This window comes from Gamsiella multidivaricata (assembly GCF_025024155.1).
Source record: "Gamsiella multidivaricata strain RSA 2152 chromosome Unknown BC939scaffold_78, whole genome shotgun sequence".
NCBI classification, from domain to species: domain Eukaryota; kingdom Fungi; phylum Mortierellomycota; class Mortierellomycetes; order Mortierellales; family Mortierellaceae; genus Gamsiella; species Gamsiella multidivaricata.
This window is the reverse complement of record NW_026251786.1, coordinates 117,752-136,869: the sequence shown is the minus strand read 5'-3', so window position 1 is coordinate 136,869 and position 19,118 is coordinate 117,752. Positions and strand designations below refer to the sequence as shown.

General features: G+C 49.4%; 6 protein-coding genes across 6 annotated transcripts; 4 read left to right on the top strand and 2 right to left on the bottom strand.

Annotated features, from left to right (window-relative positions):
• Positions 1 to 126: 126 nt before the first annotated feature.
• BC939DRAFT_401713 (kinase-like domain-containing protein) lies at positions 127 to 3,261 on the top strand (the record flags this gene model as incomplete). The annotated part of the gene is made up of 6 exons (XM_051552623.1): positions 127 to 446; positions 1,160 to 1,256; positions 1,401 to 1,448; positions 1,565 to 2,213; positions 2,342 to 2,526; positions 2,596 to 3,261. 6 exons carry the CDS (start codon positions 127 to 129, stop codon positions 3,259 to 3,261), a joined length of 1,965 nt encoding a protein of 654 aa, XP_051408265.1.
• Positions 3,262 to 4,714: 1,453 nt separating this feature from the next.
• On the top strand, positions 4,715 to 6,747 carry BC939DRAFT_298816 (periplasmic binding protein-like I). Its single transcript, XM_051551368.1, has 6 exons — positions 4,715 to 5,227; positions 5,363 to 5,405; positions 5,728 to 6,149; positions 6,243 to 6,296; positions 6,380 to 6,394; positions 6,499 to 6,747. Exons 1-6 carry the CDS (start codon positions 5,042 to 5,044, stop codon positions 6,511 to 6,513), a joined length of 735 nt encoding a protein of 244 aa, XP_051408264.1. The 5' UTR covers positions 4,715 to 5,041; the 3' UTR covers positions 6,514 to 6,747.
• A 2,564-nt stretch (positions 6,748 to 9,311) lies between these two features.
• On the top strand, positions 9,312 to 13,020 carry BC939DRAFT_298785 (uncharacterized protein). The gene is made up of 2 exons (XM_051551367.1): positions 9,312 to 10,193; positions 10,296 to 13,020. The coding sequence occupies exons 1-2, from the start codon at positions 9,363 to 9,365 to the stop codon at positions 12,675 to 12,677; spliced, it is 3,213 nt and encodes a 1,070-aa protein (XP_051408263.1). The 5' UTR covers positions 9,312 to 9,362; the 3' UTR covers positions 12,678 to 13,020.
• A 547-nt stretch (positions 13,021 to 13,567) lies between these two features.
• BC939DRAFT_401731 (phosphatidylinositol N-acetylglucosaminyltransferase subunit C) lies at positions 13,568 to 14,864 on the bottom strand (the record flags this gene model as incomplete). Its single annotated transcript, XM_051552625.1, has 5 exons — positions 13,568 to 13,637; positions 13,739 to 13,905; positions 13,998 to 14,323; positions 14,438 to 14,659; positions 14,765 to 14,864. The coding sequence occupies 5 exons, from the start codon at positions 14,862 to 14,864 to the stop codon at positions 13,568 to 13,570; spliced, it is 885 nt and encodes a 294-aa protein (XP_051408262.1).
• Positions 14,865 to 15,332: 468 nt separating this feature from the next.
• Positions 15,333 to 16,774, top strand: BC939DRAFT_298729 (uncharacterized protein). Its single transcript, XM_051551366.1, has 5 exons — positions 15,333 to 15,560; positions 15,670 to 16,084; positions 16,191 to 16,298; positions 16,396 to 16,461; positions 16,571 to 16,774. Exons 1-5 carry the CDS (start codon positions 15,459 to 15,461, stop codon positions 16,660 to 16,662), a joined length of 783 nt encoding a protein of 260 aa, XP_051408261.1. The 5' UTR covers positions 15,333 to 15,458; the 3' UTR covers positions 16,663 to 16,774.
• A 10-nt stretch (positions 16,775 to 16,784) lies between these two features.
• On the bottom strand, positions 16,785 to 18,303 carry BC939DRAFT_463721 (allantoicase). Its single transcript, XM_051557273.1, has 2 exons — positions 18,144 to 18,303; positions 16,785 to 17,893 (listed from the first exon to the last, which is right to left on the bottom strand). Exons 1-2 carry the CDS (start codon positions 18,217 to 18,219, stop codon positions 16,851 to 16,853), a joined length of 1,119 nt encoding a protein of 372 aa, XP_051408260.1. The 5' UTR covers positions 18,220 to 18,303; the 3' UTR covers positions 16,785 to 16,850.
• Positions 18,304 to 19,118: the final 815 nt, after the last annotated feature.

Here is a 19,118-nt window from a genome sequence, read left to right as displayed (position 1 = left end):
GACTCTGGCACCGGCTTCACCTCTACATCCAACTCACCCCGACACTCGCGCTCTCTCTCCTGCTCACACATGTCACAGTCCACCTCTGCCTCCAGAAGTTCCTCCCCCACTCAAGATTCTGGCAATATGATTCATAGCAACAATATCGATACCAACAACCACAACAATACCAACGCTTATGCAGCATCATCTGCTCAGCACTTTATTGCTGCGCCTGTGAACACTGCCGAGGCACACCATCACCACCAACAACAGCAACACCAACAACAGAAGCAGACTAAGAATACCAGGAACAACAACAGCTATAGTGATACCGCAGCAGCTTATGGCGTCAATGGCAACACAGAGGCCGCATCGAGGATGGTTGCTGAAGCGAACCAGCAGAAAAACATGATGCCGACCTATCCAGGATTAGAGCGCTTCACGCTTCTGGAAAAGATGGGAGAGTAAGTGTCTGCACTGTGCAATGTGTCTATGTGCCAATGACGGGGTCCCACATTCAGGGGACTTTTTGTATCAATAATTACAGATCCCATTCGCAAAAAAAAAAAAGGGGGGGGGAAGGAAGGGGGCCAGGCTGGTTGGCGCAACAGGGTCCCAGTGAGGTTCTTTCCCATTCGTACGTTTTTTTTTGCCTCAAATTTCTTTGTTCTCATGACGACATTATGTCATCATTGTCCTAAGCATCATCATTATCAGCATCACCCCTATTCTCGTTCTCTCCGCCTTTCTTGCCAATAAGGGACCTGTGTACTGGACACCACGTCTCTTTGTACTGTAGTTCTGCTGCTGCTGCGTCACTAGAAAGCATCTATGAATTGCTATCATAATACCCGGTCGTTTTGTCCTGATTGCATATCATTTGGTTCCCATTCTCCCATCGCCATCACTATCGTCAACATCGTTCACACATCCTCTGTCGGATCTGTACCCTATTGCTCAGAACAAGCTAGTTCCTCGTTGCATGCCTAGTTGGTGACAGAAAGTCAGGGAGTCATGGGCTGTAACTGTAACGCTGACTATTTCCCTTGTTTCAGCCAATCAACACGTCTCATTTAAATGAGCTTGAATTGCCACCAATCTAGCACAGTACATTTGTCTCCCTAAACGCAAACTAACCTGTCCTTTGTACCACACTCGCCCCTGTTTGTTTTCTTAGTGGTGCTTTCAGCAACGTGTTCAAGGCCCATGACACCAAGACTGATCGCGTGGTTGCTATCAAGGTTGTCCGCAAGTTTGACATGAATGCCCACCAGGTAACTTGTCATATCTACTGCTCAATGAACCATCTCGCGCATCCTTGCATCCATCCACCCATCTATTTATCAGCTTAGGATGGCAAAAAATGTAACAGCGTCTAACCGCGTTTCTTGGTATTTCTATTTGGACCCATCTTTTAGAACAAACATCTGCATCGCGACATGAAAAAGAAGCCGCGTGTGACCGAGGTAGGCATCAGATTTCTGCGTCTAGGCCAGCTTCAGACGGTTTAAACCCTCCATCTAATCCTCACCATTGTGTTGTCCATCTATCTGTATATTGGACGTATCGTTATCACCTGTAGAGGGCCAACATTTTGAAGGAAGTTCAGATCATGCGTCAGCTGAACCATCCAGGAATCGTCGAGCTTTACGACTTTTCTGAGTCAGACGAATACTACTTTCTCGTATTGGAGTTGGCAACGGGCGGCGAACTCTTCCATCGCATTGTCAAGCTGACATACTTTTCAGAGGATCTGGCGCGGCATGTCATTGTCCAGGTCGCACAGGCGATCCGCTACTTGCATGAGGAAAAGGGTGTCATCCATCGTGACATCAAGCCCGAGAACATCTTGTTCGAGCCCATTCCTATCATCCCCTCTCCTCCCGGTTACAAGCCTGATGAGGATAAGGAGGACGAGGGTATCTTCCAACCTGGTATTGGCGGAGGCGGCATTGGACGAGTCAAAATTGCAGATTTCGGATTGTCGAAGGTTGTTTGGGACGAGCACACAATGACGCCCTGCGGTACTGTTGGATACACCGCTCCGGAGATTGTAAAGGATGAGAGGTACTCAAAGTCGGTCGATATGTGGGCGCTTGGTTGTGTGTTGTACACACTGCTGGTTGGCTTCCCTCCATTCTACGATGAAAGTATCCAGGCATTAACGGAGAAGGTCGCGCGCGGTCAGTTCACATTCCTGAGTCCCTGGTGGGATGAAATCTCTTCTGAAGGTACGTTCTACAATGTTGTTGACGATCGTCTGTTTGTTCTTGGCAGCTTATAAGGAAAATTTTGTGCAAGTGAGCTGACCGATGGTCCTGCAATTCTTTCGAATGCCTTTTTTATTCTCCCTATCTAGTCAAGGATCTCATCTCACATTTATTGTGCGTGAACCCCCATGAGCGATACACGATCGATCAATTCTTGGCCCATCCCTGGATCAAGGCTGGTGAGCAGCCCATGGCCAAGGACGCTGTCAAGAGCACGATTCCAGAGATTTCAGTTGCCTCGCCTATGTTTGCAGAGAACAAGATCCTGGCTGGAGTGGCCGCTATGACGCCAGACTATGGCTCACCCAGAACCCCCAGGACACCGTACAGACGCAGAGCCGAGAATCCGTTGTCTCCGGGTGTTGGTCTTAAGGAGGTCTTTGATGTGTCGAATGCGGTTCATCGTATGGGTGAGGAGTCGCGTCGTCGACACACGCCACAACCCGGGGGACACCAGTCATTGGAAACACGCCAGCGCCAGGCATTTATGACACAGTTGAATGAGGAGGACGAGGAGGGCGAGCATTCGGATGAGTCTGGATCCGGGTCGAATATGAGCGAGGATGAAGTTATTGCAGCTAGTATGGATGGAGTGCGAATCAATGGACAGGAGCAAAAGCAGGACATGGGCGTCCTTCACAGACAGCAGAAGGAGTACCAACGTGCACAAGAGCAGATTGCGGCAGAGAATCACAGCAAGTACTTAAGGCAGCAGCAGCAGGCAGGCGTGGCGGTTCCATCGCACCACATATCATCCTCGTCAAAATCAGGAGGATATTCGTCTGGAACTCGGTCCGGTAATACGACGAGTACAAGTACGTCAACATCGACAACGAGTTCGTCCGCCAGCAGACGCCGCAGAGCGGGTTTCCAGCTGAATATGAACCAGGCTACGCTGTTAAAGCGTCGTGCGAAGCAGAGCCAGGTGCAGCCACAGCCATATCATCTTCCACCGACGGTGGAATGCCAGGACCAGCGGATGAGTCAACCCTCTGCCGTGGCTGTTTAAAGCGAGAAGTCTCCTGTTTACTATGGTTTTATTCGTGTACTATCTAGCAGTTTTTCAGTTCTAAGCACTTGTAAAATATATCTTCATTCAATGTCTGCGAACAAACTTATGAATCTTACGCTTGATGGTATTGAGATATTGAAATGACAATGTTAGAGCAGATACGAACGTACATGCGTGGATGCGCATGGACGCCAGTTTGGTGGAAACTGCGGTGGAATTGGGCACCGGATTCGTGTGACCTGATATCGAAATGTTTGTTCCTGGGTTTCAGTCATTTTGAGATGACGGCGATTGCTCAAACCTTATTACTACAAACCTGTTGGCCATAAAGTCGCCGTGTGAAAAATAAAAATAGTACCAATTACATCCCACTAGACTAGTGTCTTTGGCGTCTTATCAAGCGGGAGCCAGGCTGGCTGTCTATGACACATGTAGGTATATTGGCATGGTATTAATGAGGTATGAATGCAGCTAATCCCTTCCGTCCTTTCGGGGTCCAATTGAATGGACACTAGTTCACTAGTTTCGCTAACCTAGTGCCAAAAAAAGATCTTTTTGGTTGGGCGTAGAAGAGGGGGATGGAGGGGAGTGGGGAGTGAATATCGCGCAAAGTATAAAAAAAAAAACGTGGTATGGTCTCGAAATACAATGACATTCATTGCCCCTCCCCATCTGACTGTAGCCTTCGCCACTCGGTTTAACACTCTTCTGTCCGACAAATACATTCACTCGGTTGTTGATGGAATGGAATGGAATGATGATCCATCACACACACTCTCTCTCCCTCTCTTTCTCTCTGCATCGCATCGCGCCTTCCCATCCATACACCCTCTCCACAATCTACATCGCTGTCTGAATCCAATCTAATCCTCATCTCACATCGATACTTGATTCAGTCTGCTCTCCTTTCACATTCCCCATCAGGAGCACTACATTTTCTTAGCCATTCATCCTTCCACGAACGAATAAGCGGATATGAGGGGACCATGCTCTGCAGCGGCATCCTCCTCTTCCCGCCTCCAGTCCACTGCGCTCCGCCAGCTGCCCCCGCCCCGCCCTCCCCTTGGCCTCCCCTTCTCTTCTCATGATCACATTCCATCTCACACTCCATCTCACACTCCATCGCGCAGTTACCCCACACCCTCTCCACAAGAACAAGAACAAGAACAAGAATCACGACCCCGTCAATACCATCAACAATGCAAAAAATATCACCAACGACGCAAACGACTATTCTACGGAGGACATAGACACTTCCACTACTTCTTCATCGCCCTTTTCTATCTAATTTCCCTCTCAATTGCCCCCACGCTCGCCCAGCAACCACCTTCCTTGAGCCCCCAACCTGGGATTATCACCTCGACCTTAGTTGTCATCCCCTCCCCCTCATCCCCCCCAGTGCCCACGAACACGCCCTCAACCGTACAGGGTGTCACCACCCTCTCCGACTATCATATTGACTCGCCTGCTTGCGTCGACAGTCCACCCTCCTACCGCATCTCGCTTATCACCCATGGTAGGTTTTCTTTTACTTTGAAACTCTTATTGGTCAATGTATTAATAACAACCCGCCCACTACATATACTTAAATCTGTATCCTTCTCCCTCTCCCATGCATTACACTGCGCTGTTCCGACCCTCCGCTTGATTTTCCTTTTCTCCTTTTCTTCTTTCAGCAACGGCCCTCATCGGTGATGACGCTAAGCTCGATGCGAAATTGTACATTCCCCTGACCCTTACAGACGTGCTTTCGGGGGTCGATTATGACGTACAGCGCATGAGTTCCTCCATCTACGATGCGATTAAAAACCCCATTGATGCCCTCATTGTCTCTATCCCTGACTATGATGTCCTCAAGGCACCCATTCAGGCAGCCAAGGATAAGAACATCCCCATCATTGCTGTCTACTCAGGGTTGCAGGCTGCCAAAGACCTGGGTATCCTCGCTGTCATGTCCGACGATGTAAGTCTTTGATCCCGAAGAAATAAAGAAACGTGGTATAGGCTGAGGATATGTTAAAAAACAGAAAGTGATGAGCAATTGGCACGCGTACTTATAAAAAAAATGCCTCTTCTGCTCCCTCCATGCCTATGATAGTACATGTCCGGAAAGCTTATTGGAGAAGAGCTGCTTAAGGATGGTGAGTAAATCACTTGTTCTTGATCTTCGAAATACGAGCATGGAGCCATTAGGGGGTTTCAGTTATGGGGGGTTTTTGTACGCGCATTATCAGGGGGATTCAAACTCAGTAATTTTGATGCGTATTTCTAAATGCGTATGACAGAAATACGCCAGCCCGAGGGCAGGCGTGTAACGAAAATTTCACAAACGCATATTTAAGATGCGTATGTGCAAAAAAATTGAAACCCTTGAAATCCGTGTCAGCCCATGAGCTGGTGTATTTGCAAATCCGTTCCGACTTGAAGCTCCCTATTTCTAATCTCTACTTGCTATTGCTCTAGGTGTCAAGGACTTTGTCTGCATCGATGGCCCCAGCAGGATACCCACGCTGCTCGATCGTTGCAATGGTGTCCTGCAGGCTTTTCTAGATGCCGATGCCAAAGTCTCTGCCAACCTGACGGACCATGTCATCTATGTCGAAAAGTCGCGCAACAGTACCACGTCTACAAATGCTCAGAGCGTCGCAGAAGTCGTCCTTAAACAGAATGCAGTTACAGGAATTGTCTTTCTTACCGCCCCAATGTACTCAGGGTTGAGCCCCTCGCTGATGCTCGCCCTCAACAACACGCGTTCATACAAGGTTGCTGCTTTTGACTTTAACAAGGACATGGCGCAAGCGTTCGAGCGGGGCGTCCTCCATTACTCCATCTCCAGCCTGCTGTATCTCCAGACCCTGATTCCTATCTTGCTTCTCTATGTCCAGGTATGAAATGCCTCTTGTTTGAACGCAATGGTTGCTTATTCTTCAGCAATCAAGACATGCATCTAATCACAGCGAATTTGATCAATCTTACAGCTCAATCTGGGCGAAAAGATTGCCCAGGATCAGATCTTGACAGGACCAAAGCTGGTAACGTCCGCAAATGCAAAGGACATGCTGGCGCAAGAGATGTGGACTATGAGTAACTTTGTTAATTACGCGCGGCACTTCAGTGTCATCACTGGCAGGCAAGTTCTTAGACCTTGTATGTTCTTTACTCATTCCTTGTATTATATTGTGGATCTGATTCTCTAACCTCCGGTTTGTATATGGCGCTAATGCATATATATAGTTCACCTATCAATGAGCACTGGGACGCAATGGCGACAGGAGCACGGGATGCAGCAACATTCCTCAACTGGAACATGACGGAGTACCGGTTCGACAGCCCAATTCGCCAGGAAACTGTCGAACTCAGCATCAACCAGACGCTCAACGAGCCACAGATACAGGGCTTGGTTGTGAGCAACGCACAAAGTGCCTACATCAACTATGCGTTGAACAAGACGCAGCAGCAGGTCGAGTCGCGGACAGCAGCCACAAACAGGACTCTCCAGCAAATATGCGACGACCTGAGGCATGATACGTCCGCTGCAGCCATGGGTTGTGATCCTTTGTCTCCCTGGAACCACACTCTGAATCAAGTCCTGCCGTTTCCCATCGTTGGCATCGGGTCGCCATATAACTGGACTGATCATCAGAGCCTTTCGTGGGTTGGTGAAAACGCATACAAGGCTGGGAGCGATTACGCGGACGTGATCTTACAGAACGGAGGCAAGCATCCGATCTGCGTAGCTCAGAATGATGGGCCCGAGCAGCAGCTACTCATGTGCCGAGGGCTCTATGATAGGATGGTGGCCATGCGAGGATCTCTTCCACCTTTCGAGACATACTGCGTGCGCTTGGCGCCTGGTGATCTTTCGGGAGCATCTAGGAAAATATCTGAAGTCAATAGCGTTTACGAATACGACAGCATTCACACCACTTCGACCATGCTCTACGAAAACATCAAATACCTTATCTCATCCAAGGGAGATATTAACGCGAGTGTCATGGTCACGACCACAGGGCTATCGGCAACATCTTTGACAGATTATGTGTCGGGCAAGGTCCGTAGGGTGTGGTCACAGCAGTCGTATCTCAACGGATTCATGGCTGTCTTCGAGCTTGCATTCTCGTCGGTTATGCAGGACAAGACATGGAACTTCATTTCTACGGGACCATCTGAGGTCAGCTATGTCTGCGACATGGGCCAATATTTTTCAAACGTCGATAGATCATCGCTCCTTTGTCGGCTCCCCTCTGGAAAGCATATTGCTCAACCGTATTGTCAAAAATGCCCAGTGCAACACTACAGCGACCAGTACAACAGCCTCAACTGCACTATCTGCCCCAACGGCAAGTTCACTAATCAGACTGGATCTACCTTCTGCATGAGCTGTGATGAATCTGGGCAGAACGCGCCGGAGTGTCGAGACTACTTTACTATGAAGCAGAAAAATAACAGTATCAACCTGGCGATATTTCTGCCGCTCGGACTCGTTCTCTTTGCCGCAGTTGCAACTTCGCTCGTTTATTGTTTCCTCCGCACCCGAAAGCGCCGTTCACGCCTGCAAGATGACTCTTGGATGCTGGACTACAAGAGAATTATGGGCGTATATCATGATTCCGACAGCGGACTCGGCACTCAGGATTCTGGATCAATAGCAGAGCAAGGACTGCATACGAGCAAGCATATTGGAGTCGGCAAAGGGGCTACTCGACCGACCGGCATGTTTCAACGAAGCCACTCCACGTTTGTTGGAGGCATGTCCGGGATCCAACCCATGGATGATTCTGGAAAAGCCATTGGAGTGTACCGCAATCTACCCGTGTTTGTCCGTCGTATCGGTGGAACCAAGGTCAATCTGACGCGCAAGATGCGCATTGAGATCATGGACGTCATGGAGCTGCGACACCCGAAGCTGGTCGAACTGGTGGGTGTGTGTCTTCAACCCCCGGATATCTGTATTGTAACTGAACACTGCTCCAAAGGGACGCTGACGGAGGTCTTGGCACATCCAGACCTGAATTTCAATTGGCTGTTCAAGCTCTCGTTCATGAGCGATATCTCGCGAGGCATGGAGTTTTTGCATCAGTCCAAAATTCAGTGTCACGGCGGCTTACGATCCTCGAACTGTGTCGTAACTAGTCGCTGGGAGGTCAAGGTGGGTGGCTACGGACTCACGCAACTGTACGAATCCCAACAACCCGGCAATGGAAGGTCCTCTCGTGGATCCGCAGAAGGAACATACAGCACACAGCGAAATTCGTTGCGAATGAGCAGCGACAGTCGTTATGCAAACGGCTCTATCATCTCTCTTCCTTTTCACAACACCCCTGGAGAGGAGTACTTTGAGATGGGAGGCAAAACGTACCAAGCGGCAAGGACTGTCAAGGAGATCCAGGATGGTCAATGGGTTGCACCCGAGAACATGGTTCATATGGACTCTGTCCTCTACAAGACTGCGAGCAAGGCTGGAGATGTTTATAGTGCGGGAATTGTTTTTAACGAGATCATGACGCGCAAGGCGCCATACGTGCGACAGCTGGCAGCGCTGGACCCTGTCGAGGGTCCGTTCACATTGTTGGACCGGATCAAGCACAACCACTGGCGACCGGACCTTTTGCTGGACGACGGTTCGGATGAGAGTATCAATGCAATCAACAACTTAATCCACAACTGCCTCCAGCCTGATCCTTGTCTGCGCCCTTCGTTTGCTTCTATTTTGCATCGTCTGAGACTCATCAGTCCAGACGGCGATATGATTGGAGGCATGGCAGCGCTACTGGAAAAATATGCTAACGACATGGAGGAGTTGGTCCGGACCAGGACCATGCATCTTCAAACACGCACTGCCGAACTGGAAGAGGAGCGACTTCGGACGGAAGAGCTCTTGGTGGATCTCAGTAAAGCCAAAAACCACGCAGAGGATGCGGCCCGGGCAAAGTCTAATTTTTTGGCCAACATGTCCCATGAGATCAGGTATGCTTCTTATTTTTTATTTTTTTTTACTATCTTCTTTGTGGAATATGTGTTATGGAATATGTGTCATGGAATATGAATGATCCGAAAATTGATAAAATGATATATTGACATAAGCCCTTTTCTTCCGAATGACAAAACAATATGTTAGGACGCCTATGAACGCAGTTATTGGCATGTCGCGTATCCTACTCGAGTCCGATCTCTCTCCGGACTTGATGGACTGCGCCGAAACGATCGAGTCGAGCGGAAACCAGCTGATGGCCGTCATTGACGATATTCTCGATTTCAGCAAGATCGATTCCGGCAAACTGAAGCTATCTCCCGAGCCTTTGAATCTTCCGTGGCTGCTTGAATCCGTTTGCAATCTTGTTTCCATGCAAGCCGCCACAAAGGGACTCGGTCTCACGTTTGTACTCCATCCTGATACGCCTATGCAAGTCCTGGGAGATCTTGTTCGAATCCGCCAGATCCTGCTGAATTTACTGAGTAACGCCATCAAGTTTACGGAGAAGGGAAACATTGTGGTCAAACTTGAGCCCAAACCCAAGCCAGCTCCCGGATCAGGTGCCAGAGTTTATGAGGACGACGAAGCCGACGAAACTGAGCATGAATCTTCGCAGCTGATGCTCCACGTCGACCAAGGGTCGTCAGAGTCAGTTGTGGGTCAGGTCCGCCCTTCTATTGCTCCGCGGTCGGGGAACAAGCATCGCCAGTCCATGACGATCACCGGTCGTAGTTCATTCCAGGATCCTCTCAAAGATCATGAGCGCACCCAAGAGCATCAAATGGACCTCCTCTGGTCTGTCGCGGACCAAGGTTGCGGTATCCCTGCTGAACGAATGGATCGTCTCTTCAAGAGTTTCTCGCAGGCGGACGACTCTGTCACCCGAAACTTTGGTGGAACGGGACTTGGCCTGGCTATCTCCAAGAAACTAGTGGAGCTGATGGACGGTGAAATGGTAAGACAGGCATGATATGGGGGCATTGGAGTTGAAGAGCATTCATTGTTCGATCGACATCTATACTAACGGAATTTTGTATTTTACAATTTATACTGTTAGTGGACAGAGTCTGAAGAAGGAGTGGGATCCACATTCTACTTTACAACGCTCTTAGATTCGCCCAAGCCGGGCTCGACCGTAGCCCAGCAACTGAACCTGGCCTTCTTCAGTGACAAGACACTCTTGATCTTTGACGACCGTCGTGTGAGCAGAACTTCATGGTTGTATCAATCGTCGACGTGGGGGTTCCGAAAGGTGCTCGTCTTGAGCGTTCCCAAGGGTCTGGATTACCTGAGGCAGAACCCTAACCATGTGGACGTGATCATGATTGATGTCGACAAACCGCAGGCCAAGACCAACCCCGGCCTGGTGGTTCTTCAACAAGTGCGAAGTATTCCTTATGATGACTCTGACAGTGAAGAAGGGAAGAAGCGACAGGAAAAGCCAGTTCCCTGTGTCTTGGTTTCGTACCATCGCCGTAGTCATCCTTCCACGTTCGGACCATCAAAGGCCAACCCTTCAAGCACAGTATCGACTGCGACGACCCATGCGGAAGATGCTTTTAGCTCAATCATCAGCGCCAGCACCAGCCGCGAAAGCCTGGCTGACAGTCTACGGAGCAATCGCTCCAAGGATTCGCTATCGGTACAAAACCCGTCTGTATATCCCAAGACCACCTGCACGCCTAACATCCTGAACAGCAGTATGCTAGCGGCCAAAACTTGGAGCTCACTTAAAGAGCACTCTTCAAATTCCTCGGAGAAGGGGGCCCCGTCTTCGCCTTCGCTGCATCCCTCGGGTATCGATGCTGACCCATCTGTGGGGCACCTGATCAAGCCCGTCAAGCAGACCAAGCTGTTTAGCATGTTCCACGGCTTGATGACAGGATCCTGGCCACTGGCACCCTCTGCTGCACCTGACCTGGATCTTCAGGAACATGAGCGCAAACGTCAGCTCGAGTCCTTGCAGTGTCTGCTTGTCGACGACAATCCTGTGAACCAGAAAGTTATTTCGAAAATGCTGAACCGCATAGGTATCCATCCGGAGCTTGCCAACAATGGCCAGGAGGCCGTGGACAAGTGCCAGGCTCGTGCCGAAGCCGTAGCGCGGGCTCGTGATTCTGGTGGTAACGGTGATCTCAACGCAGGATCGTCAATGGTGAAGCAGTACGACATTATCTTTATTGACGTCTGGATGCCAGTCAAGGACGGTTTGGAGGCGACGAGGGAGATTCGCGCCTCGGTGGAGGGTATTACAGGGACAGAACCATTCATCATCGCGATGACGGCCTGTGTAATGCCTGGAGACAGGGAGAAATGTATCGCTAGCGGAATGAACGCATATCTCTCCAAGCCCATCAAGAAAGAGGAGCTCTGCACGATCCTGGAGCGGTGGCTGGATGATCGAGCCAATGCTGAGCGCGAACAGAAGCTGAGTCACGAACGTAAACTGATCCAGAAAAAGAAGCGCGAGATGCTCAGGCGTCGAAGTATGGCTGTCTTGGCAGGGGCTAGGGCCACAGGCGCACGGGAGTCAGTTCCGGCGACGCCAGAGGTGATGCCTGGCAGCGACAAGTGGCCACAGGAGCAAGTCAACTTTATGGAGGAGGACGATGAGGATGAGGAAGACGAAGAGGAAGAGGATGAGGGGCTGGATGATTCTGAGGTGGTTAGCGAAGAAGACAGAGTCGGCGAAGAGGGTTCTCAGGGAGGCATGAAAGGCGCGGATGACCTGCAGCTGGTGAACATGAGACTGGACAGTGCTAAACACAGGAAGGGCTCATATTCTCATCATCCTCGGCAGCGGAATAGACACCATGGTGAACTGGTGCTGAGCGACAGCGAAGGTGTCCTTAAATGTCACGGTGGAGGAGGCGGCGGAATGACGATGGTCAGCATGGCTCAGGATGCCAGCCGTGCAGCCAGGCGTCATTCGCAAAAGCAGAGACAGGAGCGGCGGGAGCGGAGCAAGGCGCAAAAGGAGCAGAGAAAGGAGAAGCTCAGGGAAGGCGGTCGTAGCCGCCTGGGATCGTTCTCTGTGGACCCTACCACGGGTATCCCGCCTTTGCTAATCAAGGATCCCAGAGTAATGTCGAGCGACAATGATGACGACGATGAGACTGAAGAGGAAGAAGAAGAAGAAGAAGAAGAAGAAGAGGAGGAGGAGGAGGAGGAGGAAGATGACAAGGAGTCGTTCCGTGGAGGAGTGCAACTGGATCGGATCTTATACAACGCGACAGTCGACAGTGTCAAGGCGGCAGACACGATGGGCACGATGAACATGGCGAAGTCAACCCAAATCACGACAGACTCGTCCTACACGGCACGAGCAGACACGCCCATGTCCGATAACGAGACTCAGGATGCCAGCGGGGGCATGCTCTCTGACACGTCGAGCACAGGCACCGTCCGAGGTGTGGAGCAGCGACAGTGGAGGCCGTGAAGTGGCTGGACGCAGTTTCTTTTTAATAATTCCTATCGTGTATTTTGTCCGTTTTAGTAAGGAGTGGACGAGGATGATTATCAATATCCACCCTTTGTATTTTTAGCTGTGCCATACTACTTATTATATGATCAACAAAAACTTACCAAGCATAAAGGAAAGATGTTCTACTGAACCATGAATCGATGGATCCAAAGAATACTGGCGCCAAGTGATTCTGCACTGTCAATTGAACCCGCCCAGCCAGGGCATGCGTCTGGTCGGCTGACACACATTTAGCACCATGGAATCTTTAGGTTCGGTTGTGCATAGTAAACTGGCGTCTAGGTGTTCAAAATAACACGATTGATATGCTGTGGTTGTTGTTGCTTATCGGGAAGATTACGGTTTTCGATGGATTTGTATCGCTCGATCGTGTCCAGCATTTGTACCACGGTACTATGGATCTTCAGCGATCCTCAGCGATCCTCAGCGATCTTCAGCCTCAAATGCTGCATAGTAAACCGGCGCCCTCGCTTAAAAATAAAGACGCCCTAATTAAGAATCAGCCCTCCTAAGTCGAGTGATGTAGCTGATTTTGTTGGAGGGGCAGACCAGCTTTCGAGGAATGACAGAATCGTCCAGGGACAAACTATATTTTTTTACGAGGGTTCATTAAGGTCCCAGATATCATAATAGAGTTGCGTTCACGCACGAAAACAACAGCACTTTATCAAAGAAACCCGTTGATTCAGTATTGTTTGGTCGATCAGCTTTCCCGTTGAGTAGTTGGTACCTTTTGAGTCTCTAGCCAACCATTTAAAACAAAATTGATGGCGCAAAACATATCCGTCATAATAACCAGCGCTTCAAGAACCTTTTATCGGCTCTTTTATTGGTATAGGACAGGGCTAATTGTAGTCAACAGAGCGCCCATGCTGGATTTTGGGCCGGGCTTCATCCCATGGTCCATGGATCTCGCTAGAAAACAAAAGGGCAATAGCATTAGCGTGGATCAATAAAAGGACATTGCTTGAGCCAACACAAGCTTGTTCGATCTAAGCGACCTTCCAAGAACGTACTTTTTATACCGCTGGATCCAGATTAGCCAGAATGGACAGATGAATGTCAAGAACGCCATACCCAGGATATAAATGACGACAATCGCAGGTGAGATTTGGCTGAAAAGTGTCGTTGCCGTCAAGAACAGGACTATAGTCAGCGCCAAATTCCCTCTTTGCGAGATGCTCTATACGCACCAAAGAAATACGGATAGTCTGTCAGAATAGCAAACAAGTATTCATAATGCGGTTAAGATCCATTTAATTCGATTTGCATTACCCTGACTTGCCGCCGGAGCATCGGAAAGAGTGCAAACCACTCAACTGCGAATGACATAAGTCCAAAAACATGAAGGTTTGTCTTGAATCGCGATGCCAGTACTACGGACGCAAAAATGGCTGCATTCGTTGACAGCGAGCCTGGGTATTTAATATTGCGTCTGTTGCCACTACCATAGTCATGAAAGGCTAGATTGACCAAGAATAAGATCACTGTCAAGGCCCAGATCGTGTCCTTGGACGTCTTTTCTGTCAGCGTCTTCAGAATCGGAGTGAGTCCAAGGAGTGTCAAGAAGAATAGCACTGCGCCCTTGAAGATCTTTCGTCCTAGTAGAGCGAAAAAAAAAATGGTACAAATTGCTGACAATTTCAGTACTCGGATCATTGACGGAAATCATTGACGCAGGCTGGCCCGAAAAGAGTATGTATTAATGGACCTACGCTGGTAGTTGGAGTCCGGCGTCAGCATAGTGTTGCTCCAATCCCAGAACCCATACCCAACAGCTGTTCCCACAGTCCCCATGGTGATTAATGCATATGAGCTGAGGAGATTTTTGTATAGATAGATAAAGATGGCGACAAATATGACGATCGATGATATATGTTGGCTGATGATGGTTGATTCGAGGACGACAGACCAATACTCATAATGCCGTACATTCGCTATTATTTTTATCCGCAGAGTATGGAAATTAGGATGCCGCTTGCCAGGTGCTGAAGCTGAAGACACTGTAACATGAGTTCTGAACATGCGAGCAGGCGACATACCGTTCTTTTGCAACTCTTCTAGAAAAGTATCGTCCACATAGTTATCTGGATACTCCTGTTTCACATAGAGCAATTTCCTCCATGGCGCTCTTGGTTTCATCGATATGGTCCCAGGATGGGGGTTCAGCGCCTGTGATAGTATGACAATGAAAAACAAAGTGAGACTAGTAGCGTTAGCAAACGGTGTCTCTGCCTGTAAACGATCCAATGGTCCGCAACGGAGTACGTTACCTGATCTATGTTTCTGTGGGCAAGAATTGAATCGAATTGAATTGAATTGTCAGTATCATCCTCCTTACCAGAGACGCGTCGATCCGATAGCAGGCCTGCGGGCACAATTGCTGTACCTCTGAAAGTCGCACAGAGGACAGATCCGCTCATCCTCCCTGAAAGGTCTTCCATCCCGAGGACAGTAGTTGAACAAGGATTGTGTCCGCTCCATGAAGAGTTGATGCTGCGTTTAATTTGTATCCTTGTCCCAGCTCCGGCCTGTTTGCTTTCAGCCTCTATTCCTGGTTCTAGTCCTGGTCCTGGTCCTGTCCCTAAATGAATGTCGAATGAAGGCCAGTTAGTGGCGATGGGGGCCGACTTTCCACTCAGCCCCTTCTTTTGATTTTTGGTTCGCGCTAGATCTTCGACTTCTCTTTACCTTTCTTCCTTCAACTTACACACCACGCACCACGTCTAAAAGAAAATGACGGTACCCGCACAGCAGATTTTCGAGCAGGCAGACGCGTATCTCAAGGCAGGGCGTTATCAGGAACTAATCCCCCTATACGAGCAACTGGAATTCCAGGTACCGCTCGACTTCAACAGGACTGACCTGCAACAACCGCGGCGAACATGGAAGGCAAAAAAAGAAAAAAAAGACTCACTCTCCAGTTCAACCCTCTCATTCCGCACAGGTGTCTGCCATCGAGATTGATGCCGTTCCCTTGAATACCATCTACGAGCCACTCTTGGCGTCCTACCTCATCGCTCATGACCTGTACGTGAATCGACTTGCGCGGACAAACGGGACTGTTTTTAAAAAAAGGACTGGACTGCGGGCGAGATGGTGGTGCCTTAGACCACACGCTTTACTGGCAATGATACTGAATTTTCAATTTGTGAACTGGATTAGATATTCGGCACGCAGTCTCGTCCATCGAATTCCTGAAGATTACAGGGCTCAGGCGCCGCAGCTAGCGACGCTGATCCAGGTCATGGAATTGATGCGGCAGTGGGAGCGACAGAACGGAAATTTGAAGGACATCTATGCGCTTTTACACCAATCTCGCTGGAACTCTTCGCTTGCACCATTGATCGCTGTGCTGCAAGGTAATTCAGCAACGACCATGCTGCAGCTTGTAAATACGTCATGGGAATCGCGTGTGAGAAGTCATGCTAATATTGCTGAAAATGTACGTCCTTTTCTCCTTTGCAGACTCGATTCAGGACCGGGAGCTAGATTTGTTGGCAAAAGCATACACCTCGCTTCCTGTTCAATTGGCAGCATCGCGCATCTGGCTCGAGGAGGACTCGGCAGCAGAGCGTAAGGGGCCACTCGTTTCTAATTTATACTCTTGGTAATGCAAAGGATCTCTATATACTAATCTGCAGCAACGGAATTTCTTCCATAATACATATAGAGCTTGTTGCTACCCGGGGATGGAGATACGACGCGACAACAAGACTTCTGTATCCAAAGTCAAGAGGTATGTTGCGCATGTTGTGTCTATTCATTGTCTGGACATATGGCTTTTGATTGCAGAGTCAGGAACACTGACGAGCGTATGCTTGGGACTCTTACTCCTGTATCCATAGAATCTGCTCCCAACCGGTCTATTGGACTGCAGGAGTTTGGTCAATTAGCTGACGTCGTGGCGCATTTGGAGGTTAAGCAAGATGCATCTTGAGCGGATTATGGGCCTGTAGATGTCATACGCTATTGTACATTCACAGTTCTTCTCGGGAAATTGTCCGTCTTGTCAAATAAAATGCCCATTCCCTTCTTTCACACATGCAAGCTATACAACTTCACTGTACAAAGATATTTTTTACATTTATTTCTCATGGTGTCTATGATGCTTTTACGTGAGGGCGTTTAGTTCTTCTTCTGGTTCCAGGTGTGCTCGTCAGGAAGCTCCTGGCGGACGCCGATCAAAGAGTTCTCTGGCTCGATAGCAGGCAATTGAGCGGCACCCCAGATACGGACACGCTTGATGCCACCGTCTGGGATCATGACGACCTGGATCTTGGCAATGCGCTTCTCGGTCAAGTCGTTGGCAACCTTGAAGAAGTGCTGACGGTGAGCAGTCATGGGGGCCTGATCCAAGAGGACAATGGGAGTATCTGAACCAATCTCAAATCCAGCGATGGTCACGGCCTTGGGAGGGTTGCCCATGTAGTGAGCAGTATCGACCTCAATGTCGGTAACGTGGCCAGGTTGACCCAACTTGATGGTGCAGTGGTCGACATGGCCGGGAGCACGCGAGCGCTTAGTCTCCCAGCCGTCAGACATGTCGTGGCCACGTCCAGGGAGGAGCATGTTAGAGGGGTGACCGTAGTGGGCATCTGAAAGATCGGTAATGACCGATCCTGAGGCCGCGGAAGCCAAGTCATAGATTTCGTGCTTGTTCTCGGGATGGACTTGATGAACGGTTCCGTAGACGCGGAGACGGGCAACGCCTCCATCGGGGTACATACAGAAGCGGACATGGGTATAGTGTGCGGCAGTGGATTGCTCAAGCTTGAAGCCATGACGCGAGTTGGGGTTGAGGGCGACCTTAGTAAGGACAGGGACCCAGTTGACAGCAGCCCACTCCTCGTGTGTGCGGACTGCAGCCTTAGAAGGCGAAGACTCTGTGTAGCCCTCGACAGAGACGAAGGGAGCGTGGTTGCCGGTAAAGTAGGAAGTGTCGACTTCAAAGCCGGCGATGGTACCGGCATATCCGAGCTGGATGACGCACCAGTCGTAGTTAGGAGCGTTGTGTCGGCGAGTCTCCCATCCATCATACCAGGCGCCGGTAGGGACGAAACGACCGGGGGCGGAAATGGGGGCGGTGGCGGTGAGGAGATTCTTGCAATCGGCGAACCATTCATCTGAGAAGGTCAAGACCTTGCCTCCGCGAGTAGCGACAGCGAGGTCTGATCACAGCGAATTCCAGTAACCGTTCAACCATTGAGCATTTGTTAAGATTGTCGGCGTCGTCGTCGTCGTCGTCGTCGTTGTTGTTGTTGGAGGTTGTTGGCGGGATAGGGAGTGATAACCAGTGGTACGGATCGAGGAATTGAAGCCGATAAAGAGAGAAAGCGAGACCGGGGACAGACTGTTAGTAACTGGAGATATACAATGGATCATCTGAAGATGACGGTGGAGATGGAAGGAGATTATTACCAATATAGTCCTTGAAAGTCTCCTGGATCTTCTCGACGGGGACGACGGTGTTGGTAAGTGCGGTGGTGTTGGTCATCTTGATACGGGTATGAATGTGCTTCGAAGAAATATTTGTAGAAAATAGTGCTGATGTGAAGAAACGAAGGAGAGAAGAGAGAGAAGGAAAGTAGAAAAGAGCTCCCTTTATATAAGAAACGAGTGCGAAAAAGTGGGTCCCCCTTTGAAGAAAAGGGCCACCTATACTGTTTTTAACGTTCAGATCGATCGCTTCCAAGGTACAAAGCACATGGAGCTGACTGGCCGTACTTGTAGTCTATATTACACCTCCAGAAAGAAAAAAAATTGCCCGCCTATGTATCCATATCATCTTGTACCTCTTGTACCTGCCCTCCTTCTTCTTCGCCTTCTTCACAAGACTATTCGCTGGCATGCGCTCTGTTTTATCTCCATTCATTTTTTTTTTTTCGTTGTCGGCGTAAAAAAAACCCCCCTCCATTGTGCTGTGTGAACATGGGTTGCGGCCAATCCACTGCTTTATCCTCTCGTACTATCGATGGGAATCCTGGGATGGATTTATACACTACAAACAATCCATTGACTAACCTGCTACGAATATATGCTTTGTAGACTGGTGAAGAGGGCCCAAATACATTGGAGGACGTTGCATGACCTCTGTTCTCCGTGAATGCGTAAAAAATGAAGACGATCATGGGCGGCGGAGCGAATAAATGCCCGCGCCACTCAGGGATCTGCACATGGGCACCTGCAACCTGGACGGAGTTACTCAAAAAAAAAAAAAAAGATGCGATGCTGTCATTAGCTGGGCTAATTGGCCTGTATCATTGCCAACACGCCGCACATTCGCGCGGGCGATTTGTATTACAAGGTACAAAGTCAACGGGCGCATTGTGCTCTTTATTCTGGTAGGCGCGTTCGAGCAACCAACTTTACATGTTAATCAGTCTCTTGCTGTCG